This window comes from Hyperolius riggenbachi, chromosome 4 (genome assembly GCF_040937935.1).
Source record: "Hyperolius riggenbachi isolate aHypRig1 chromosome 4, aHypRig1.pri, whole genome shotgun sequence".
Classification (NCBI taxonomy): Eukaryota; Metazoa; Chordata; class Amphibia; order Anura; family Hyperoliidae; genus Hyperolius; species Hyperolius riggenbachi.
The window spans coordinates 45,583,141-45,609,100 of NC_090649.1; the positions used below are offsets into that span (position 1 = coordinate 45,583,141).

Consider the following 25,960-nt stretch of genomic DNA (forward strand, 5'->3'; position numbering starts at 1 on the left):
GAAAATAAAAATTGGGATTTTTTTTTTAAAAAACCAATAATCTTTTGATAATAATAAAAAAATTAAAGATTGAAGCAGCAATCAGAGACCACCAAAAGAAAGCTCTATTAGAGGGAAGAAAAGGAGGTAAAATTCATTTGGGTAGTAAGTTGTATGACCGAGCAATAAACTGTTAAAGCTGTGAAGTGCTGAATTGTAACAAATGGCCTGGTCACTAGGGGGGTATAAACCTCTGGTCCTCAAGTGGGTAAAACTATAAAGTAAGTGGATTCCTAAACAAACTTGGCATCTCCACAGTATTATTAAAAATAAAGACATTGGTTTGTGTGAGTGACAGGGCCGGATTTGTATTTTTTACTGCACTAGGCTCACTATCTCCAGCCGCCCCATGACTACAGTGGGGTTAAGATAGGGTTATCCGACATGGGGAAGGGGGTGGTTAGGGGTACTCATAGATCAGGCATTTCTGAAGTTAGGCAAACGTAACATAAAAGCAGCTAGTGATTAAGGCCACATTCAGAGTGGTGTGTTGTGGTGCGGTGTAGGCACCACCTATATTCAGATTGCAGCAGGTACATTGCGGTATAATGGGTTGTGACGCTAACATACTGCATGTTACTACTAAACGCGAACGATAACAGGAACAGTGAAGCATACTTTTCATTGACTATATACTTCACTGTACCCAACATGATACTAGCATAACGTGCGGCACCACTGTCCCCATCTGTCGAGTTCCTGCTGTTACAGGGAACGCAAGGGCCACTGAACATGGCCTAAAAGCTAAAAAATCTTGGGTGCTACAAATTTGAGAATAGATTTATGGGAAAAGGGATAACATTAAGTATGATGTTAAGGTTAATCATCACAAGATAAGGGTGATTACATTGACTTAGGACAGTCTGTGACATGTGGTTCTGTACTTTGTAATGTGCTGCAGAAGATGTCAGTGCTATATCAATACATACTAATATGGTAAGACATTAGACTAGGACTATGGTAGGATTAGATTGAGCTACTCTGAGGACAGTCAGCAACATGACTATGTACTCTGTAATGTACTGCAGAAGATGTCAGTGCTATATCAATACATCATAATAATAATAATAATAATAATAATAATAATAATAATATGGGAGGACATTAGAATATGACTATAGTAGGATTACATTGTGAGCTCCTCTGAGGACAGTCAGTGACATGACTATGTACTCTGTAATGTGCTGCAGAAGATGTCAGTGCTATATAAATACATAATAATAATAATAATAATATGGTAGGACATTAGACTATGACTATGGTAGGATTAGAGTGTGAGCTCCTCTGAGGACAGTCAGTGACATGACTATGTACTCTGTAATGTGCTTCAGAAGATGTCAGTGCTATATAAGTACATACTAATAATATGGGAGGACGCGTACGTTAAAAAAGGGCGCCGGGAAAAAAAGGCGCAGGGTTTTAAAAGATAATCATGAATAACGTTTAAAAAAAATTGTGTTATATTTCGTTTAAAAATAATGTTTTATAAAGTTATAAATCATTAAATAATGTGTATAAAATCGGCAATTTTAAAAACGTTAATCTTCCCTGTTTAAAAATTGAAATTTATAATAACGTTTTATAAAACATTAAGAATTTTACTAAAGCTATACCTAACCCTACTCTCACACAGAACCCTCCCTGTACCTATCCCTAACCCCTAGACCCCCCTGTTGGTGCCTAACCCTAAGACCCCCCTGTTGGTGCCTAACCCTAAGACCCCCCCTGGTGGTGCCTAACCCTAAGACCCCCCCTGGTGGTGCCTAACCCTAAGACCCCCCCTGGTGGTGCCTAACCCTAAGACCCCCCTGTTGCTGCCTAACCCTAAGACCCCCCTGTTGCTGCCTAACCCTAAGACCTCCCTGTTGGTGCCTAACCCTAAGACCCCCCTGTTGGTGCCTAACCCTAAGACCCCCCTGTTGGTTCCTAACCCTAAGACCCCCCTGTTGGTGCCTAAACCTAAGACCCCCCTGTTGGTGCCTAAACCTAAGACCCCCCTGTTATAAGCATTAATAACGTTTTAAAAAAATATGGTGCGGTTTTTCGTTTAAAAATGCAAAAAAAAAAAAAATTGTACGGTTTTTCGTTTAAAAGTAAACTTTTAAAAAATATTGTACTGTTTTTCGTTTAAAAATAATGTTTTAAAAATTATAAATCATTAAATAATGTGTAATCATGAGAAACAGTTATAAAACATTAAAAGTCTCCGGGCGCCGCTTTTAAAACGTTATTTTTCTCCGGCGCCCTTTTTTCCTGTTGGGCGCCGATTTAAACGATATTTATTATGGGAGTGAATGGCGGCGCCCTTTTTGTCCACCTGCCTCATGCGCCCAAATTTCCTGCTTCCTGGGAGGACAGCCTGTGACTAAGGTACAATTATATTGTAAGCTCCTCAGAACACAATCAGTGACATGACTATGTACTCTCTACAGTACTGTAGAAGATGTCAGTGCTATATAAATACATAATAATAATATGGTAGGACATTAGACTATGACTATGATAGGATTAGATTGTGAACTCCTCTGAGGACAGTCAGTGACATGACTATGTACTCTGTGAAGTGCTGCAGAAGATGTCAGTGCTATATAAATACATAATAATAATAATATGGTAGGACATTAGACTATGACTATGGTGGGATTAGATCATGAGCTCCTCTGTAAGTGATACAATTATCTACTCTGTAATGTACTGTAGAAGATGTGTCGGGGGTTACAAACTGCAAGATGAGAGGGGAAGAGAGCACTACATGGCAGAGAGGGGGGAAGAAAAGACTGGGATGGGGAAGAAAAGTGTAGACTAGAGAAAGCAGGAGGAAAAGAATTGCAGAAATGCAGACTTAGCTGTACTTTTTGTTTTGGCGGACATGCTGGGAAGAAAAGAATCCACAGCAGCCCCATCCCCCTTCCCTCCCCTAAGTGAGCTCATCTCTAAAGCAGCTGACTGCAGATATCGTATAACTGGCTGCTATTACTTGCCTAAATACCTGACAGGTTCAAAGCTTCACTTATCGCAGCTCTCAAGATTTGAATCTCCTGCAGTGAGAGTGTAGCAAGCAGCCCGGAGAGGAAGGGGGCGTGGCTGCAGAACACACAGCTCCGTTACAAGGGGAGAGGAGAGGGAGGACTCAGAGCCACAGGTTGCAGGCATAGACATTACTTGTAAACAGCCTGCAGCGTCTTCACCTCCTCTGCCTTCTTGTCCCCGATAGCCAGACCAAGCTGTCTGTGGCCACCCGCAGCTGTATGTAGCAATCTTCCCAGCATACCGGCAGGACTAAACTGTGGGGAAGCAGTCCCTTGACTGCTACTAGGCTGAAAATCGCCCTTACTGGTCAGGCGCCCTAGGCCATGGCCTATGTTGGCTAGGCTGAAATCCGGCCCTGATGAGTGATAAAACAATTCATAGAACAGAAAGAGGAGCTGAAGTCATTTTCTTTTTCATTGGGTGTATAGAGTAACATACCTTGAATATCTGGATATTTCATCATCAGCAGGAACCCCCAGCGTAGTGTGGTGGACGTGGTCTCCATACCAGCAACAAAGAGATTCCTCACAACTCTGGTGAGATTATCATTGTGAAAATACGAGTGAGGGTTCCCTGCCTCCTGGAAAGTACAACAAATAATATAGGCGCCAACAGGATAAAATCAATTCTTAAAACTTTTAAATTGCTTAGGAGGCAGTGGTGGACTTACCCCCCGCAAGCAGCAGACATAAAAACTGTGTATTCAAAACAGTCAAATGTATTGGTGCACTCCAGGGGTTTCTTGTAACGCGTTTCGCAGGTATATTCCCGCTTCCTCAGGCAATAAAAAATGGGAGTACACACAGTACAGTTTCAAGGTCATGATAAGCGCCTGTGTGTTACGTTACGTTATAATTAGGGATGCTCATTCGGATTCCGCGGAAATGCAATTTCCGAAATTCCGATTGGAAATTGCATTTCTGCATCGGAATGCGGAAATCGGTAATTCAAGTGCGGTAGGCGGATTTCCGCCGGAAATCGCGGAAATTTCCGCCGGAAATCGCGGAAATTCCACACGACTTTAACATCGATTTTCTCAAAAACTATAAGGTATTTTTGAAAACTTTTTTTTTTTGCATTTTGTTCACAAGATTCATTTTAATAAACCCTGAAAATTTGGTGTTTCTAGGACTTATGAGGGCTTTGCTATTAACTGCTAAAATCGGCGGATTTTTACTGTAATTTTAAATGCAGAAAATCTGCATCTGCCCATTTTCTGCATTTTACATTACAGTAAAAATCCGCCGACTTTAACGGTTAATAGCAAAGCCCCCGTAAGTCCTAGCTAGAAACACCAAATTCTCAGGGTTTATTAAACAGAATCTTCTAAACAAGATGCAAAAAAAAGTTTTCAAAAAGACCTTATAGTTTTTGAGAAAATCGATGTTAAAGACGGGCGGAATTTCCGCGATTTCCGGCGGAAATTCCGCATAGGAATGCGGAAATTGGTAGCGGAAAGCGGAATCGGTAATTTGGCAATGGCGGAATGCGGATTTACCGCGGAATCGGAAATTGGCATTCCGACCATCCCTAGTTATAATTGATATCCACCCCTGGTGGATGGGGATACCCCTATCTTTATCCTGTCTACAGAGAGCGACTTCTTAATCCTGAGTGAGGACAGGCTAATCTCCTCACCTGCCTGTACAGTGCTTACTTGGAGGTAACCCTGCTTTGTGAGTATATATTATACTCGTTTCATTTACCCAATTGTCAATACTTACTACACTATATTGGGCTCTCGGTTCACTTTTTACAAACAACGAAAAACAGTTATTGTGCTAGGCAAAGTTGTTCAGTTGTGTTTCAGGCTAGTGAAGAAGAGGTGTCAGGAGTTGCACACCTTACCTGAGATGTGGGTGTATTAACCTGGGGTGCTAAGCCACGTCACCCAGATAATCCAATAGAAGAGTATGTAGTCAGGTTAGCACACTGAACTTTAAATGCAGCATTCTTTTATTGCATCAATTATCAACACAAGCTTGCACTGAGGATGCAATAAAATAATACTGCATTGAAAGTTTGGTGTGCTAACCTAACTTCGTACTCTACTATTGTTTCAGACTAGGGGCAACTTTAGGCTGTGCAGAAAACCATGAGTTTTCTGCATTGCGCGTTGCTGAATTTTGCATTTCTCATGCGGTTTTTTTTGGTGCGTTTGTGTGTTAATATTTTCATTTTTCAATGATATTTTTTGTAAATTAAAAAAAAATGCATGTAAAACACAGTAAACGCACATGCTCTGTGTCTCCATTGAAATACATTTTGTCCGTTTTACATTCATTTTAGAGAAACATGCAGCATTTTGTGCGTTTTTAAAAACACACATTGTAAAATGTAGAGATTTGCGGTTTTATGCGGCAAAAGCATGCTTTTTGCGTACCGCTAGTGATTCTGCCTAGTGTGCTCCTAGCATCAAGGTAGATTTCAAAAATACTAAAAAAATAAAATGAAATAAAAAATAATCAAAGTTAAATTATGATTTTGAAAAAGTTGAACAAGTAATGAAATCAATTAGGGTTAAGTTTACTTTAGGGTTTTTCACACCAAGACGTTGCGTTTTAGGGGGTCGCATAACGTGCCCCTAACGCAATGCATGGTGGTGTTGAAGTTGGACGTCAGATTGAGCCGCGTTATGAGGCTCTTGGTGCTATCCTGGGAAGTCTGGATCTTTTCAGTGATTCAAATGATTTGAATCGGATCATTGAAAAAATCTGGATCTTTGAAACGAATCTTTGAATCATTTTACTAGGGGAGCAGGAAGCAGGGGTGCAGCAGAGTGAGAGGTACAGGAGAATGAGGGCACATTGAGGGTGCTAATGGGGAAGGGAGAGATGCAGCAGGAAGATTGTGCTTGTGCACAGAAGCTGCAGTTCCTGTTTCTTCCAGACATCCACTGTAAACCGAATCCTTCATTGTGATGATCCGGATGATTCGACTCACAAAAAAAGATCCGGATCAAAGATCCGAATTGTTCATGATCTGGACAACACTACAGTGCAGTGAATATTAATTAGCCATGTGGCTAGGAACAATAGTGTACTCTCCCCTTACTGAGCATGTGCAAACAGTCTAAAGCAGCTAAAACCACATATAATGCACAGCATGCTGCACTTTCATAGAACGTCCAGCGTTACACTGTAACACAACGTGGGCACTGTGAACAGCCCATTGATTTTTCATTACTGTGAGTTGGGCTGCGTTACAGGCAGCTCTAACCTGCGCCTGTAATGTCCCACTGTGAAAGCAGCCTTACAGTGTAGCCATATTGGGTCTAAAATCAACACTAAAGTCAAACTCTAGTTCTAACTTCTAACAAAACAGAAGTTTGCCTTCTTAAAACAGAAGGCATTTGTGATCATTTAGGTTGGAGTGAGCATATTATGTCTCCCAGAATGCTTCACTGCTGAATATGTAAATCATCCTTTGTTGTCCCTGTAATCTATCCACACCTCCAGAACCGCTGGAATGCAATGATGTGTCAGCTTGATAATATTACAGAGCCACACTAATCCAACATGCATACAGTCTGTTGTGGACTGGTTGATCAGTGCATGGTATGGATTAATGTGGCTCTATGGAGGAGGACTTGAAACACCCAGAGTTATTCCAAGTTACTCTGGTACTCTCGTGAAAATGATAAAAAAGAATTACAAAAAACTATAAGTGAAACGTATGACTAATTAACAGGGTGATGATGGTAGGGGGGATTTCTGGAAACTCCACAGAGGAGATCTTCCAATGTGGGTCTACAAGTGATTTATCCACCAAAAGCATCCACCAGAAGACCCAACAAATAATTTCTGTATACTGACCCCATAATAGTTATTTTATTGTTACATACCCAGTAAAGAAACGTTTTCAACTGATATTACCTATAAAATGTCACTCACCTCTTTTTGTCTCAGAAGATAGGCCTCAATGAAACTTCTTTGGTCATTTGCATCCAAGTTCTTCAGATATTTCACAAATGTTTTTGTAATGAATTCACATGACTCTTCCACATTTTTTAAAACAGTTTTGTGGCCACCAGGCAGAAACCCCAAGAATGGGAAAATGTTATATAACTGTAAAATAAAGAAATACATAGATTTATTATTTATTATATTTATAAATTGCCAACATATTACACAGCGCTGGACATTAGTTTAGGATACAGACAATATTTAGGGGTGACATACAGCAAAATGACAATACAGGAATACAAGAAAGACCAGATCACGCAGCACAGTATGAGTACAAGGTAATGCTTAGTCAGTCACTGGATGGAGCACGGAGATTAGGCAAGTTAGGTTCACTCAGATGCATAGCATGGGTTCACAGTAATGGAGGTGCATGATCAGGTAGGACACAAAAGGAGGAGGACCCTGCCCAAAGGCTTACAATCTAGAGGGAGAGGTAAGGACACGAAAGGTAGGAGACCAGAGTTCCACTGTGGGTTTAGAGCACTTGTGAGGGGGTAGTAGGCCAGAGTGAAAAGGTGAGTTTTGAGGGATTTCTTGAAGATGTTGGAGGGGGCTGCCCTAATGGGTGGAGGTAGGGAGTTCCATAGTGTTGGAGCAGCTCTTGAGAAGTCCTGGGCGTGCATGGGACTGGGTGATGCGGGGGCAGTTAGGCGAAGTTCATTGGAAGAGCGGAGTGAGCGACTAGGTGTGTACCTCTGAGTAAGATCGGAAATGTAGGTTGGACAGGTTTTGTGGACAGATTTGTAGGTCAGACACAGTATCTTGAATCTGATTCTGGACTGGATAGGAAGCCAGTGGAGGGATTCAAGAAAGGTATCCGCCGTGGTGGAGTGATGGGAGCAGTGGATAATTCTGGCTGCTGCATTCATGATGGACTGCAGTGGGGCTGTTCGGGTCATAGGGAGACCAGACAGCAGGGCATTGCAGTAGTTAAGGCGGGAAATTATGAGGGCATGGATGAGGAGTTTGGTGGTGGCAGAGGTCAGGAAAGGGCAAATCTTGCAGATGTTACGAAGGTGGAAGTTGCAGGACTTTGTGAGGTTTTGGATGTGGGGAGTGAAGGAGAGTGCAGAGTCCAGGGTGACACCCAGAAAGCGGGCTTGAGAGGTAGGGCGAATGGTAGTGTGGTTAACAGTGACATGCACATCTGGGAGGTTCATGGATGGCCGGGGTGGGAAGATCATAAATTCCGTTTTGTCTAGATTTAGTTTCAGGAACCTAGCGGACATACAGGAGGAGATGGCTGATAGGCAGGAGGAGACCTTGTCCATGGTAGGGGTGGATATGTCAGGGGTGTGGAGGTAGATCTGCATACAGATGATAGTTAAAACCCATGGAGGAGATAACCTTGCCAATGGAGGATGTGTATAGGGTGAACAGTAGGGGGCCAAGGACCGAGCCTTGGGGGACTCCCACCGAGAGGTGGTTGGGGGTGGGCGAGGACTCATTGAAGGTTGTCGTGAAGGAGCAGTTGGAGAGGTAGGATGAAAGCCAGGACAGGGCGAGATCGTGAATGCCCATGGACTGGAGGGACTGGAGGAGTAGGGGATGATCTACTGTGTCAAAAGCTGCTGAAAGGTCAAGGAGGAGGAGAATGGAGTATTTACCTTCAGCTTTAGCTAAGGCAAGGTCGTTGACCACTTTGGTGAGAGCAGTTTTGGTTGAGTGGGCAGGCCGAAATCCAGATTGCAGTGGGTCTAGCAGGGTCAGGCGTTTGTGAACCAGACGCTCAAGGAGTTTTGAGGCAAAGGGGAGATAAACAGGATTGTTTATATTCATCCTAAAGTCATTCAAAATCCTGCTGGTGGCTTTGATTCACCATGACTTATTGGGGTACTCCGTAAAAGCTATTTAAAAAAAATAGAAAAGAAAAATCTTCCACTCAGTTGAATTTAACAGGCTGCCCCCACTGATTCAACAGGGCACTATAGCCAAATTTAGGCTACTGGGATAACCCTGTTAGCATGTTGCTAGTCGGAAGTGGAACACATATTAACCACTTACATGCTTGTTGTCTCTGTCCCATTAAGGACCAGAAACTTCTTTCTTTCACAGGGTCAGAAGCCTATAAACCAACGCATGGAGCTTTGCTGTCATTATGACAGAAGAGCGATCAGGTAACAGTGATGGCAGAGTGATGAGAACGATAAACCAACTCAGCACGAGTATCTAAAATCTACGCCCTGGCAGAGATAACAGCACCCAAACAAGGCAAACATTTCAACTACTGCAGTCCGAAGTGGTTAAGCTGTGTTTTGCTTAAAAAGGTGGGCTGGAAATTATATTTTACAGCACATGTAGAGAATTTGTCTGTTAGTAACAGGCAAGCAAAATGGTCTCCCCCTCTGCTCAATTGGGCAGCCTGTTTATTAACATATGACCATTTCCTTAAAGGAAACATTTTCTTCCTTAAACATACATACATATATATATATATATATATATATATATATATATATATATATATATATATATATATATATATATATATATATATATATATATATATATATATATATATATATATATATATATATATATATATATATATATATATATATATATATATATATATATATATATATATATATATATATATATATATATATATATATAGTTATATATATATATATATAGTCTCATCCTCTATAATAAAACCCCTGTGTCCGTGCCTCCTGTCTCTGTGTAGCGTTGTCCGTGCTTTTTGGCCACTGCGCATGTGCGCAGCATGGACCCAGAGACAGGAGGCCGGGGACGAGGCCAGGGAGTCGAGCGAGCGGCGTGTGAGCAGGCGGCCTGATGTGCGGCAGGTGAGCGGGCGGCGGTCGCGTGCGGCGGCGGGTGAGCCCTGTGGTGGGCGTGGCTGGGCGGAAGTGTGCGCGGCAGGTGGTGGGCGCGCGCACGCCCAGGAACACAGACCTAGAGCCCGTTTTTATATGGGCTTAGGTCTACTAGTGATATAATATAAATAAATGCTGAGAATGAATGTGTTTGCATTACCCCAACCATTGTAGTTCCAAAGAGTCGAACATTTTCATTTATCAAGCTGATTAGCCTTTTAAATTCTGGGTCTTCATAGTCCATCCGGTGACCAAGCAATACAGCCACAATGATGTTAGCCACCCCTGCATTCATGATCATGGTCGCATCAAATGGCTTTCCTGTAATGAGAATTCAAAGCTAATATTGAAAATGTATAGTAGCATGGGTGTTTTGTGATGTTTTAGTCTTCTACTTTCTTCAGGATTATAAGCTATACTTTTACAGTTATATACATTGAGAAAACAGATTGAGGTGGCACTTCCCTTCAAGATATTTCACTATGCCAAAGCGAAAAAAAAAAAAAACAACTTTACTTTCACCACAGTTGCTGGCTGCTCACTTTGGTTTGGACCTCCGGATGTGTGCTCCATTAGACAAATAAAGGAAGAAATCAATGGTATTGAGTCTGTAGAGTGAAGATAACGTGTACCTTCCATTCATGCTAATTTTGCGTTTATTCCATAGGTCATACATACAATGTGTTGCACAAGTAGCCATATAAAAATCACCTGTGGTGAAGGTTTGTGAGCTACTGGGGGAGTCAGGGCCGGCCTTTGACCTGAGCGATCGCTCAGGGCGTCAGCTTCCAGGGAGGCGCTCCTACTGCCTGGCAGCACGTGTTCTGGCTGCTGCTGCGGGCTCCGGCTCTGTCTGTTTCGTTCTGCCCCCTGGTGTCTCTGCTGGGGGTGATGGGGACGAACATGCCCGTGCGGCAACCGTGATGGAGAAGGAGCTGCAGCTGCGGGGAGGGCGGCCCGACCTCTCCCTCCCTTCCTCTCCCAGGTGCCCTCTATGCTCCCCCTCCGATGCAGAGTGCAGCTTGAAGCAATGTAGAGAACAACTCACCTCCCTGGTTCCAATCGCCGCTTGCCACTGGTCTCCTCCTCTGCATAGCCACTGATACATACTAAACTTCCTGTTTAGCAGGAAGTTTAGTGTGTATCAGCGGCTATGTAGAGGAGGAGACCAGCGGCAAGTGAGCGGTGATCGGAACCAGGCAGGTGAGTTGCTCTACTGAATGCTTCCTGCTGCACGCTGCATCGGAGGGGGAGCACAGAGGGTGGCCCGGAAGAGGAAGGGAGTGGGAGAGGTCGGGCCGCCCTTCCCGCAGCTGCGGCTCCCCCTCCACTATGAGGGGAGGGAACCTACTATCTAGCCTATACTGGGGGTACCTACCTATCTAACCTATCCTAGGGGCACCTGCCTATCTAGCCTAAACTGGGGTTACCTACCTATCTAGCCTAAACTGGGTGTACCTACCTATCTAACCTATACTGGGGAAACTTACCTATCTAACCTATACTGGGGGAATCTACCAATCTAGCCTATACTGGGGGTACCTACCTATCTAACCAATACTGGGGGTACCTACCTATCTAGCCTAAACTGGGGGTACCTACCTATCTAGCCTAAACTGGGGGTACCTACCTATCTAGCCTAAACTGGGGGTACCTACCTATCTAGCCTAAACTGGGGGTACCTACCTATCTAGCCTAAACTGGGGGTACCTACCTATCTAGCCTAAACTGGGGGTACCTACCTATCTAACCTATACTGGGGCAGCTACCTATCTAACCTATACTGGGGGCAGCTACCTATCTAACCTATACTGGGGGCAGCTACCTATCTAACCTATATTGCGGGTACCTACCTAACCTATACTGGGGGCAGCTACCTATCTAACCTATACACTGGGGGAAGCTCCCTATCTAACCTGTACTGGGGTACCTACCTATCTAACCTATATCTGGGACACATGCCTATCTAACCTATACTGGGGCAAGTATACTGGCTACCTATACTGGGGGCACCTACCTGGCTAACCTATACTGGGAGGGATCTATAGCTGGCTACCTTTACTGGGTCACCTATGCCTGGCGACCTATACTGGGGGGGACTTGTAGCTATATGTCAGGAATCAGGATGGATGGAGACGTGCTGAGCCTCAGGCTGCTGCAGAGAAGCGCGCAGCACGTGTGCCACCAGCCTTGTGACAATGTCCTGAGTGATGACGACTCCTTCTCCTCTCCTGCTCCCAGAATCCTGGCACCTACACTGGCACTGCTCTGCAGACAGTAAGAAGAGAAGACTGACCAGCAAAATGTAAGGCTCCCCATCCCCAACCTCCCTATGCTAAAAGGGGAATATGCTTATGCTGCTAGATACACTAATGGGGGGGGGGGGGGGGGGGGGGGGGGTCGGGGGGATCTGCTGCCTAAATACACTAAAAGGGGATCTGCGACTGCAAGTGTAGTAGCCTAAGTCTATATACACTAAGGGGGTATCTTCCTTTATATACACGACTAGTAGGCTATATACACTAAGGGGGGATCTGCTAAATCCCCCCCAAGTGTATATAGGCTACTAGTCTTGTATATGTAGGCAGATCCCCCCTTAGTGTATATAGGCTTAGGCTACTAGTCTTGCAGTCGCAGATCCCCTTTTAGTGTATTTGGGCAGCAGATCCCCCCGACGTGTGTGTGTGTGTGTGTGTGTGTGTGTGTATGGTGTGTGTGTGTGTGTGTGTGTGTGTGCGTGCGTGCGTGCGTGCGTGCGTGCGTGCGTGCGTGCACCATGGCTGTGGTGTAGTGATGGCCGTGCTGGACTGGTGGGGGAGGGGGGCACCAAAATCTGGTTACGCTCAGGGCGCTGTGAAAGTAGTGGTGGGCGGCGGGGGACAGAATGGGAGCTTGTGTTGGCTGATTTGAGTCCTGCGGACACTTGGTCATGCTGCATTCCACAGGAACAGTGGAATGCAGCATGACCAAGCATCTGTAGAAAGCGAAATGGCCCGTCGCAAGCTACCATTCTGTCCCCCGCATAGGAGCCGTTAAATGCCTGGGTGGCAATGAGGGGAGAATGGACAAAAAAAGTCTACTACATAGTACGCTCCTGGTGACATCAGGGGAAGCGAGGACACAGCAACGCAGGCGCAGTGGTTTTCTGACTTTAAAGTGAACCGGAGGCGGGGCCGGAGCATTGGGGAGTGGCTGCCCGGGCACAAGGTTCCTGCGGGGGACCATTAGAAGCCCCGGGTAACTTCAACTCATTTTCCCCTGACACCCCTACAATGTCCCTTTAATGTTTTGCTTCATCAGTGCTGTACATATACTACTACTAAATAGTCTGGAAATAATACCTTTGTAAGATGCAAACCGTTCCACTAAGTAGTCACATTCTTCAGTAATTTTCTCTTCAATAGAACTTTTCCCCATCCCAAAATCACGTAATGTCGTCAGTGCGAATCTTCTCATCACCTTCCAGTTTTCACCTCGCGAGTGAATAATACCTGAAAAAATTGAGCAGTATCTTTAACTTTGTTGTGTCCTCTTTAGCCGGTAAGTTTTTATGGCTTTCCTCCACCTCAAGTTTGGTACTGAGTGATGAAAATCAATATGAACACTGAGAGTTTGTTAGTGTGCACTGTTCACAATGACAGGATTTAGCACCGTTAGCCCCTTGTCCCCATGCAGGCTGGAATTGGGCTCCAACCAGAGTGGGCCTCCACCCTCTGAGTAATACCAGCCCATAAGGTCTATAAGACTTGAGGGGAATCCAATTCAATGGGTTGGGGAGGCGAGAAAGCTTTCCCATTTCTAGAGAGCACCCTGGTCCAAGGCTATGGACTCATCCATAGGCCCTAAGGAGTGACTTATGGGGAATCTGAAAGCCTACTTTAAGAAACATGGGGCTACATGAGATATCTCTGGGTAGAGGGGTAGATCATAACATCCTGAAGTTTTGAAAAATATAAACATAAGGGTTTAAAGGGACTCCGAGCAGTGCAGAAACTATGGAAAGATGCATATCATTTTAAAGCTCTCTTTCTCCTCTTTCCAATGATATATAAACCACCACCCTACGCCTTTTAGTTTTCGCTATTTTCGCGATTGAAATTGCCGTGACCGCGATTTCAATCGCGAAAATAGAGAAAACTAAAAGGCGTAGGGCAACGGTTTAGGTGTCGCCAGAAAGAGGAGAAAGAGAGCTTTAAAATGATATCCATCTTTCCATAGTTACTTGTATTACACAGGACGACACTTTCCCCAGTGTCAGCAGCTCCATTCAGCAGAATGGAGCTGCTGACTTTAGGAAAAAGTCGCCCTGTGTAATACAAGTAACTATGGAAAGATGTGTATCATTTTAAAGCTCTCTTTCTCCTCTTTCTGGCGACACCTAAATCGACGCCCTACGCCTTTTAGTTTTCTCTATTTTCGTGATTGAAATTGCGGTCGCGGCAATTTCAATCGCGAAAATAGCAAAAACTAAAAGGCGTAGGGTGGGGGTTTATATATCATTGGAAAGAGGAGAAAGAGAGCTTTAAAATGATATGCATATTTCCATAGTTTCTGCAATGCTCGGAGTCCCTTTAACAGGCCGTTGCTGGAAGCTCCCAGGTCACATTATTGTTGGAACTTCACCAAAACCTTAGTGAACATGTAGAGAGAAAAAGTAGGTATGTTTTATAGATTGTAGGGGGCCCTGATGAAATGAGAAGGAGAAGAAAATTGCCAACTGCTTTATACTAATAATCCCATGACCATACATAAACTGACCTTTGTACAATGCTGGACTCACCAAAATCTTTGTCCATGTCTCGGAATATTCTGGTTTTCCCCCTTTCACCAAACTCCTCGGCATGATCAACAAGTGCATCTTTCACGGCTTCATATCCAGCAATTACCACTATTTTTCTTGGGCCCATCTGAACACTAAACACCGGGCCATATCTGTTTGCAAGCTTAAATAATACAGAAGAACACCCTAGTATGAATTTTTTTACGTCTTGATCACATCCTTAGAGAAAAAGATGCATAACAGTTTTGTAAACGCAATCAGGCAAATAGTTTTTTATTTGCTTGAAGTATGCTAATAACTAAAGATAGTCCATAAGAATATTTTTGTTTATTTATTTTTATTTTATTTTTGATTCAGTTCAAGCATCAATGATCGAATGTGATAATTTTCACTAATTAGTCATATAAACAACTATTAAACTGTTTACTGTTTATTTTTCAAAATGGCAAGGAACCATTTGTAATGCATTTATACGACCAACTGTGGTAATATTTGTATGGTTAGTGTGCCCATAAAATATTTATGTCAACAGTTTTTACTATTTATATAAAAGTTGCAAAAACAATGGGATGGATTTGGCTAGTCAGCAGGGTGGCAAACACAGCAATGTGCACTTAACAAATGGACATAATATATAAAATTTAAAGAGCATAAAAGAAGAATCATACCAAGGGGTGTAACAATAGTCCTCATACTTTTTGTACCTTATGCCGGGGGTAAGGAACGTAAGGGAGAGAAAGGACTTAAATCAAACCTGAGCCAAAACTCGGATTCAAAATCTTCTACTCACTAACAAAGAGGGAAGCCTCAGGATCCTAATGAGGCTTCCCTCGGTTGTAACAAACTTGCTGAGCGCAGCCCCCAGTTGCTGAATGCAGCTCCTCTTTCCGGTTTAAGTGCCCGCAATGGCCACGCGAGCCCGCCCATGCATGCGCAGTAGCACAGAGCTCGTGGCTTCCTGCTACTGCACATGCACGGACAGGCTCAGTCATCTATTGCTCACACATGAACCAGGAAAAGGAGCTGCGCGTTCAGCAACAGGAGAGCAAGGAATAGCGTGGGAAACCTCAATAGGATCCTGAGGCTTCCCTCGCTTAGGGCCCATGTCCACGCGTTGCTGCATGCTTCATGAGACGTGCAGCAGCACTTCTGGGTGTGCGGGATCGCAGGCAAATCCCAGAAGCCACGCCATGCATGGCTATAGGATTCGCAGCCTCCTGCGCGAAATATGTGGCCAGTGCCGGCCGAATCGCTAAGGTAAGCGATTCGGCCGGCGGCGCCATAGTTTCCTATGGCAGAGTTTCCCCGTGCAATTTGCCTGTGGGGAAACTCTGCGGATTTGGAGCGGTTTCCGCTGCAGTGGAAATGGGCCTTTTAAGGTAAGTATCTGATTTTGTACCTGAGCTTAGGCTCGGGTACACTTTATGGTTACACTACAGGGGCAAACGCAGGATTTTTAAGGGGGGGGGAATCCTGAAAGGTCCAGAAGCACTTATGTCTTTGAGTGCTTCCGAATACAGGTGGCTCCATACTGCCCATGCACAAAAGTGCGCTGCCGTATTACGGAGCAGCCTATCTTTGGAAGTACTCGAAGACACGAGTGTTTCTGAGGGCTTCTGGTAGCAGCAAATTTGAACGGGGGACAGCGCTGGAACAACTCCCCGAGAGAGGAACGGGAGATAGACTTAGTTTGGACAATTCAGTGGAATATGCCACATAGTGTCACATAGCGCAAGCGATACCCATATGATGCAGGGATATATGCATCTGCGGAAGATGGCGGCGCTATATAAATACTAAATAATAATAATTTGCCTCACCAGGATTGCATTTTTATTTAGCTTTCCTGTATGACAAGAAGACACAGCCAGCCAGCACTAGGGGAAGAGGGAAACAAAGGTGAATGAGGGAGGGCTGGTGCACACCAAGAGTGCTTCTGAGCGTTTTTCAAATCAACAGTGATTTGAAAAGCGCTTGGCTAATGTTACCCTATGAGGGTGTTCTCACAGCAGCGTTGTGACTTTTTCAAAATCACACGTATACTGCATGTAGCATGTTTTTGAGCAATTCATTCAAAAATCGCTCTGAAAATCGCTTCACAAAATCACACTCACAAATTGCTAGCGATTGCTATTGTCATTTTGGCGTTGCACTAGCTCAGAAAGAGGAGTGGAGAAATTGAGAATAGCCTGAGATGGAGCAGAGAACTTATCTGTATTGCAGTCCTACATCAGACAGGCTACTTGCCTGTAATCGGACTCCTGTCCCTGCCAGTCTCCCACACAAGTCAGAAAGAAGCCCTCCTGGAGTCTAGGGACTGTCAAAAACTTTTCAACTTGTTTAACACCTTATCCACACATGCCTTGTTTAACACCTTATCCACACACCAGACAGATGTTTGCCCATGGACCCTGAGTCCAGGCAAGCTCTGCATCATGCTGTGCATATTTATCAGCTTGCCTGCCCTCTAATTGCATCATGTCTGACACTTCTGTGCTGTGGAGAGTCCTGGACTCCAGAATCAACATTCTCTCACTTACGGTGACCATACGTCCCGCTTTACCCGGGACGCGTCCCGCCTTCGGGGGGCGCTGTCCCAGGCTGCATGAGGTCCCGGGAAATGTCCCGCTTTTAGCAGCGGGACGTCCCGGCCTCGGGACTCTGGCCACCGTACAATGCACTAGCAGCAGCGTCTCCTAGACGCTGCGCAAGTTCATTCCCCGCAGCCCAGTTCCAGCAGCCTGCATTGTCCTCCTCCGGCAGGCACAGGCAGAGCAGGGCTACGGGAAGATGGCGTCCGGAGGCGGAGCCCTGTACTGGAGACTGTGTCTCCAGTACAGGGCTCCGCCTCCGGATGCCATCTTGCCGTAGCCCTGCTCTGCCTGAGTGCCTGTGAGCCCGGGGAGCTGCGCACACAGCCACACACACCAGAGGCCGGCCGGCTGGCTGACTTATGTCACGTAAGTAAATGCTTTTGTTTTTCCAGGTGAAATGTTTGCCCGCAGTGCGTTTATTTTGTACTGACATGTTTGCCCGCAGTGCGTTTATTTTGTACTGACATGTTTGCCTGCAGTGCGTTTATTTTGTACTGACATGTTAGCCTCCATTGCATTTATTTTGTACTGACATGTTTGCTCGCATTGCGTTTATTTTGTACTGACATGTTGCCCGCATTGCGTTTATTTTGTACTGACATGTTTGCCCGCATTGTGTTTATTTTGTACTGACATGTTTGCCCGCAGTGCGTTTTATTTTGTACTGACATGTTTGCCCGCATTGCGTTTATTTTGTACTGACATGTTTGCCCGCATTGCGTTTATTTTGTACTGACATGTTTGCCCGCATTGCGTTTATTTTGTACTGACATGTTTGCCCGCATTGCGTTTATTTTGTACTGACATGTTTGCCCGCATTGCGTTTATTTTGTACTGACATGTTTGCCCGCAGTGCATTTATTTTGTACTGACATGTTTGCCCGCAGTGCGTTTATTTTGTACTGACATGTTTGCCCGCATTGTGTTTATTTTGTACTGACATGTTTGCCCGCAGTGCATTTATTTTGTACTGACATGTTTGCCCGCAGTGCGTTTTATTTTGTACTGACATGTTTGCCTGCATTGCGTTTATTTTGTACTGACATGTTTGCCCGCAGTGCATTTATTTTGTACTGACATGTTTGCCCGCAGTGCGTTTATTTTGTACTGACATGTTTGCCCGCAGTGCATTTATTTTGTACTGACATGTTTGCCCGCATTGCGTTTATTTTGTACTGACATGTTTGCCCGCAGTGCATTTATTTTGTACTGACATGTTTGCCCGCAGTGCGTTTATTTTGTACTGACTACCCCCCCACACCCCATGCCCCCCGGCCCTGTCCCAGGTTGAGCCTACAAAAATCTGGTCACTGTATCTCACTGCAGGCTGCATCTTCTTGTGGGGGAAGCTTGGCTGCCTCTCTTATTCTATTAGCTGGAGGGAGGCACCACAAGTAAGAAGGGAGGTAGAATGAATGAATACACAGCTCAGTGCAGGGGGGGGGGGGTGTTCCAAACACCCGGAATAACCCCCTCCGTTCGCCAGTGCACTATTAACTCTTTTAGTAACATTATTAACTCTACTCTATTTAGAGCAGTTTGAAGTAAGATTGTTTACCTCTAAAAAGGAAAAATGTGGCTTTTTTAGATTCAATTTGTGTAGGTTTCCGATTAGAGGCAAGCCGGGTGGTCCCGGGGGGAAATTTTCAACATTTCCTTTCTTCCAACTGGTTAGTAATTTCAGGATGTACAGAATGGTCAGGACCAGCACAACATATGTAGTCACAGATAGTCCTTCATCCATTGCTTGAGACCCCTGGTGGACAAGACAGGATGTGCTGGTGGATAGGCAGCTGCTAATCTGTTGTTCTTATAAGCACTATGTCCCCGTCTCACAATCTGTAGACTAGATACCAAAAAATATTAGCAGATAATAATGACAGCAGTAATGAATACCCACTTGGAAACATTTTCTTCACTTTCTATCACTGTGACCTCCATTAACCTGCATGGTCTTGATATATAATCTGTGGTGGGCACACAAAAATGTAAAGGATACCTGACCCGAGGCAAAGGTACCTAAGGAAAGCACAGAGGTTTGTTCATGCTGGATCCATAAGCCTCTGTGCGTTGTGTATTGCTCTCCCCGTTTCCCCCAGTCCGGGTAATAACTCCTTGAAAAAAAGTCAATTTTTAGACAGGAAGAATCAGGCTTGTTGCAATGTTCCCCCTATCCAGGGCCGGATCCACAGCAAGGCACTAAAGAGCTTGTGCTATAGGTGGCAATTCGGTAGTAGGGAGGCAGACTGCAGCGCAGCAAGTGTTTGCACTATTTTTGTTTTTGTTTTTAAATCCCCGTCCTGGAGCCAGCCAGTTGATGTAGCATCTAGGACTGTCAAACTGCAGCGCTTTCATACCCCTGTGGGGGTAAAAACATGAGCCATTTACCAATCTATGGGAATCGAAGCTAAACACTTCTCTGCTCATTTAAAGGGAACCTTAACTCTTAAAAAAAATGAGTTTTACTTACCTGGGGCATCTACCAACCCCCCGCAGCCATCCTGTGCCCTCGCAGTCACTCATGGCTCCTCTGGTCCCCCGCTAGCCATGCGTACGTTTTTACTCATTCCTGCTGGTGCAGGAAGCTATTGCAGACATCAACAAGTTCATTTTTACATTACACCCATAAAGCGTAAAATTGTACTTGTTGATGTCTGCAATAGCTTCCTGCACCGGCGGGAATGCCTAAAAACGTATGCATGGCGGCCGGCCGACTCCCAGTCGGCAAAAATGAAACTAGCTGGCAGCGGGGGACCAGAGGAGCCATGAGTGACTGTGAGGGTGCAGGATGGCTGCAGGGGGCTGGTAGATGCCCCAGGTAAGTAAAACTTTTTTTTTTTTTTTTTTTTTTTTAGAGTTAAGGTTCCCTTTACAGAAAAATGTTTTGCATCGGCAAGTGACACCACCAAAATCTACAAGACCCGTACCAAACACTGAAATGGGAGGTGAGCAAGCCGGGAGTGTAGCTGGAAGAATCGTATCCGACTGGCTCAAGTTTAGAGGCATGCAAAAACCAATAAAGTTTGCAACTCCAAAGCATAATCCCTGTAAACACTCCATTATACCACAACCTACCTACCGCACTGTGAACATCGCATAAGGGGTGCATTGCACGGACAGGGACACTCAAACAGGCAGGATAATAGATGTGATAAACTATATAACTAGCAGTGTTTACAATTATCAAAATAACAGCAACATTTTTTTTTATGCAAAGCATGCAATAGTAGCATAGGTGAGGCTAATTACCACACAAGCAGGGACGGTTCTCTCATGAGGCAAGGTGGAACATTTGCATCAGGCAGCAGAGATTACAGGGGCAGCAGTTTTGTACTGTGTTTACACTAACAGCATGCAGTCAGAGTAGGAAGAGAATGAGTCTCACAGACTCACAGTCAGCCAGCCAGCCAGCCAGCTATTGTGTTGAGCTTCAGTATGTGTGTGAGAACATTAATTGAAGCACAATAATTTGTCGGGTGCTGTGTGATCATTCCAAATCCGGTAGGGGGGGGGGGGGGGCAGAGTACATCCTCACAACTTTGACTCAGGCAGCAAAAAGTCTAGAACAAGTCAATATGTTTTGCTTTTTGGTGCTCTTGACTGATATATATATATATATATATATATATATATATATTAAGCAAAACTGATGATCTCCCTGTAACTCAACTCATTACACGTATAACATCAAATTCCTATCAAACGGCTTTAGGTTACTTACTTTAGGCAGATACTGAGGAACTTCTGTGGTTCAGACTCTGCTGTTGTGGTCACACCTGCACCAGAAGCCATGTAAATCAGCAACACAAAGAATAAGTCCGATACTATAATCTGCAAAGCTATGCTGAAATCCAACCACTCCCTTTCTACCATAGAATCCAGAGGAAGTGGCCAATAAGCTGGTAGAAATCTATACCGACAAACAAAACAGCTAAACCCTGAGAGCACAAATTGTTCCCGGGCAGCTTATATCTTTTCTGCACAACAACTTGTATTTTGCACTTGCTAATATTTGTTTCACATTACGTTGCAGTCATTGACCTGACCTGTTCCCTATATCTCTTTGTCCATCAAAGAAGCTCACAATGTTCATACTGCAGGGGCCAGTCTTGGGGGAAAATCAAGGAACCTATCAGTATATAGCAGTGGCGTTCCTACCATTGGGCACAGGGGGGGGCGTGGCACCCCGTGTGATTGACAGCCAGGGGGGTGTCGCCACGACCCCACCATTGCAGAGCAGGAGGGGAAAAGCAGCACTAGAAGGAGGGGTGACAGGGATAGCGGCAGGGAGGGGGGACATATCCCCCCCCTCCCTCACCTGGGTCCCCTCCTTCTGCCTCTCTTCCCCTCCAAAATGACAGCTGAGGCAGCGGGCAGCAAACAGGCAGGGCGGGCAGGCGGGAGGGCAGAGAATACGCACTTGACTTCCACGTATCAGCTGTTGGAACGCTGCGTTGCCATCACGTGCCTCTTCTGCGCAGAGCCGGATCTTCAACCAGGCAAACAAATCAATTGCTTACGGGCCCCAGGAGGTCAAAAGGGCCCCATAAAGATGTCTTGCCTCTGTTCATGTAGTCCTTTAGTAACTCCTTCAGTCTTTAAAAACAATATCTCTGCAGCAATTATCTGCTACAGAGATAAGAAGTTATACACACAAACACAAGTTACTCCCCCTCCCTTTAGGGCAAACTGATCTGCTGTAAAGCCTCTGAGTTCTGCTTGTGATGTTGCTGAACTTGACCTTAATTTTATCACCCTAGTTCACCAAAAAATATCTAAAGCTGGCTATACACACATCGATTTTGAACACTGATTGAATCTTCCAGTAATCTATTGCTCATATATATCCAATTGATTGGCTTTCAAGTGATATTGTGCTATTTATCAATCTCTGTGGTATGGGGGCAGGGCAGGAGTGGTGGGGTATTGATGGTCCATAACTTTGGTCTGCATCGAGCAGTACAGCATTGGCAGTTTGATGGAAGCTTGATAGAGTTATGCTGACGCCTATCAAAATTAAACTTTCTGTTATAGAGTTTGATCACTAAACAATTGAATTCTAATGGAATAATGGTCAATTGGCTAGACATATTGGGGCATTATTGACCTGTGTATGACTAGTGAGAATGAGCGAGCGAAACTGACAAATTTGGTCTTGCAGTGAATAAACTCCAATCTTGCTTTACGAGATCCTCACAACCCGAATACCTGGTACACACCATTCAATAAGATAGGTCAAATGGATTATTTCTGACAGATCTGATCGTGATCCGCTTCTGATTTCCGCTTATTTTCTGATCAATTTTGTATAGAAGTGTTTGAAAAATGATAAGAAAAATGATTGGAAATCCATTCTGACTTTTCAGAAATATTGATATAATATAAGATTCAACTCATCTATCTAATGAGAAATTGCATGGTGTGTACAAGACACTACAGTCACATTTGCCACTTGGCAGTCTTTGGCAACAATAAAGAAGTACAAGGGGCCATCACATTTTCGTTGTAAACAATCATGAAGTTGATCTTAAATCTGCCTCGCTGTATTCACTTTTGTTGCCAGTGGTTTAGACATTAAAGGACAACTGTAGCGAGAGGTATGTGGAGGCGGGATCAGTGAATAATGGCGCACAGCGCCTATGCATAAAAATGGCGCCGCATTAAAAAAGATACGCTTATCGCTATTTATCGTTAGTACTGCATAATAATGTCGCAAAGGGAAAAAAGAAGAAAAACGGCACACACTAACGTTATTTATCAATAGTGGCACACACTAACCTTATTTATAAATAGTGGCACACACTAACGTTATTTATCAATAGTGGCACACACTAACGTGATTTATCAATAGCGCCCTACATAAGCCAAACTGCAGACGTTATTTAACTGCAAAGCGGTGAATGGATTTAATGTAACACTGTCAAGGTTAGGGTTGGGCACCACTGGGGGGTCTTAGGGTTAGGCACCACCAGGGGGTCTTAGGGTTAGGTACCACCAAGGGGGTGATTAGTGTTAGGTACAGGGAGGGTTCTGTGTGAGAGTAGGGTTAGGTATAGCAGTACAAAATACACCACCAGGGGGGTGGTTAGGGTTAGGCACCACCAGGGGGGTGGTTAGGGTTAGGCACCACCAGGGGGATCTTAGGGTTAGGCACCACCAGGGGGGTTTAGGGGTTAGGGATAGGTACAGAGAGGGTTCTGTGTGTTAACGCTAAATAACGATAAGGCTTTAACGCTAAATAACAACAAGGCTTTAACGTTAAATAGCGATAAGCGGCAAACGGATTAGCGGCAACACTGTGCGCCATTATTCACAGGCGCCATTTTCAGATGGATGCTAGGTAACACTGTCAAGGCTAGGGTTAGGCACCACTGGGGGGGGGGTCTTAAGGTTAGGCACCACCAGGGGGTCTTAGGGTTAGGCACCACCAGGGGGGTCTTAAGGTTAGGCACCACCAGGGGGGGTCTTAGGGTTAGGCACCACCAGGGGGGTCTTAGGGTTAGGCACCACCAGGGGGGTCTTAGGGTTAGGCACCACCAGGGGGGTCTAAGGGTTAGGCACCACCAGGGGGTGGTTAGGGGTTAGGCATAGGTACAGAGAGGGTTCTGTGTGTTAACGGTAAATAACAATAAGGCTTTAACGTTAAATAACAATAAGGCTTTAACGTTAAATAGCGATAAGCGGCAAACGGATTAGCGGCAACACCGTGCGCCATTATTCGCAGGCGCAATTTTCAGATGGATGCTCCTGTCAGCCCTGCTAATCTATTTGGCTGCAGTAGTGTTTGAATTGCACCAGAAACATGCATGCAGCTAATGTTGTCGGATCTGACAATAATGTCATCTGATCTGCTGCATGCTTGTTCAGGGAGTGTGGCTAAATATATTAGAGGCAGAGGATCAACAGGATAGCCAGGCAACTGGTATTGCTTAAAAGTAAATATGGTAGCCTCCACATACCTCTCGCTACAGTTGTCCTTTATTGGTGATGTTATTGCACAGCAAATAACCTTAGCAAGCCATTCACAACCTGCCTCCAAAGGATACAACACCAAGTTTAACTCTAGCAAGTCTGGATTTCCAAATCTGGCCTAATTTGTTATTCATGAGGCAATGCTCATGCAAATATGCATTTGCTTTTGCATGCCAAACTATGCAGGGTCAAAAAACCAATACTGCAAAGCGGTCGCCCTGCGGGAATAAGTTCATGCTACATTAGCACTATCCAGGAGCGCCACGGGGAGGATTCCCAATGCCCCCTTTTTATACAACCAGGGGGGACCGCGGGGTCCCAGGCTCTCTCACTGCCTGGGAACCACAGCGGCACCCCAGAGGGGGAGGCTGGGTGGCGCAGCCGACCCCCCTAAGCGTGGCCAGCGCCAGGGAGAGCACCCACCTCCCAATATTAAAAACAGGCACTTACCTTAACGTCCATTGCGTTCTGCTACATGCGCATTAATTTTCTCATGGAAAGCATTTTTTGCAGTTTGTATCCTTTGGAGGCAGGTGGTGGATGGCTTGCTCCGGTGGTGTGAGCCCTGGAGTTAGTTGTCTGCGCTTGTGCTTCCCCCCTCCCCCCCGAAGTGTTGTATGTGAGCCAGCCCTGAGCGCTAAAGCTTGGGGTGACCCATGCTTCACTCCTTTCTCATGTGGTGCCCCCAAGTTAATGCGCATGTAGCAGAACGCAATGGACGTTAAGGTAAGTGACTGTTTTTAACATTGGGAGGTGGGTGCGGACGGCTCTCCCCGGCGCTGACCACGCTTGGGGGGGGGGTCGCCTGCGCCACCCAGCCTCCCCCTCTGGGGTGCTGCTGAGGTTCCCAGGCAGTGGGAGTGCCTGGGACTCCGCGGTCCCCCCGGTTGTATAAAAAGGGGGCATTGGGAATCCTCCCTGTGGCATTCCTGGATAGTGCTAATGTAGCACGTAGCAGTGTTGCTTGCGAATTTTCACCTAAGTCATTTTCGCATCGAAAATCCCGTTTTCGTTTTTGGCGAATTTTCACGCAAATCTTCAGAAATATTTGCGTTTTCGAAAATTCATTGTATGCGGATGCTTATGCCCTTATGCAGAAAAATGTCCACAATAATCCGCATGGAAATTCAGTCTATGCGGACGTTTATACGGAAAAATGTCCGCAATAATGCGCAAGAAACTTCTCTGAATGCAGACGCTAATGCCCTTATGCGGAAGATGTCCGCAATAGTACGCAAGTAACGCGAAAATGACTGGCATTAGGCAAAAATTTACGCGAAAAAATTAGATGGAAAATTTGCCTGTCAAAACAAAATTAGGCGAAAATTCTGTAAAAATTTTCGCTCATCACTGGCATGCAGCAGGGCGACCGCTTTATTGGTTTTTTGACCCTGCATAGTTTGGCATGGAAAAGCAAATTTGCATGAGCATTGCCTCATGAATAGCCAATTAGGCCAGATTTGCAAAGCCAGACTTGCTAGGGTAAGGCCTCTTTTCCACACACAGTTGATAGGCAGTAAAATGCCTCTCAAACTCTTACAACTGCTCACTACTGCAGAAAAAAGTAAAAAACTTGCGCTCAAACTAGATTGCACTGGCCCTTTAAGAATGCACTCGGCGCAGCTCTCTTGTGCTGGTTGGCGCCAGCAACTGTCAAGACAAGAGGGTGAGGGGAAAAAAGGAGAGCGCTCCGTAGTGCATTAAATGAGGTTTCTGTATTTAGGTATCTGAGGTCAGACG

The 25,960-nt window shown here is 44.9% G+C and overlaps 1 protein-coding gene across 2 annotated transcripts in view; it reads right to left on the reverse strand.

Annotated features, from left to right (window-relative positions):
- LOC137571196 (cytochrome P450 2K1-like) overlaps positions 1-21,241 on the reverse strand; it is a 37,098-nt gene extending 15,857 nt beyond the window's left edge. Inside the window, exons 1-7 of one of the 2 annotated variants that reach the window (XM_068280020.1) lie at positions 20,970-21,241; positions 18,807-19,094; positions 14,655-14,817; positions 13,216-13,365; positions 10,035-10,195; positions 6,963-7,136; positions 3,508-3,649 (exon numbers count right to left, since the gene is read on the reverse strand). In XM_068280020.1, the coding sequence (XP_068136121.1) occupies positions 3,508-3,649; positions 6,963-7,136; positions 10,035-10,195; positions 13,216-13,365; positions 14,655-14,817; positions 18,807-18,992 (976 nt within the window). In that variant the 5' untranslated portion in view covers positions 18,993-19,094; positions 20,970-21,241. The remainder of the gene's footprint in view (positions 1-3,507; positions 3,650-6,962; positions 7,137-10,034; positions 10,196-13,215; positions 13,366-14,654; positions 14,818-18,806; positions 19,095-20,969) is intronic. The other variant, XM_068280021.1, reaches the window with a different exon arrangement.
- Between the last annotated feature and the right edge of the window lie 4,719 nt (positions 21,242-25,960).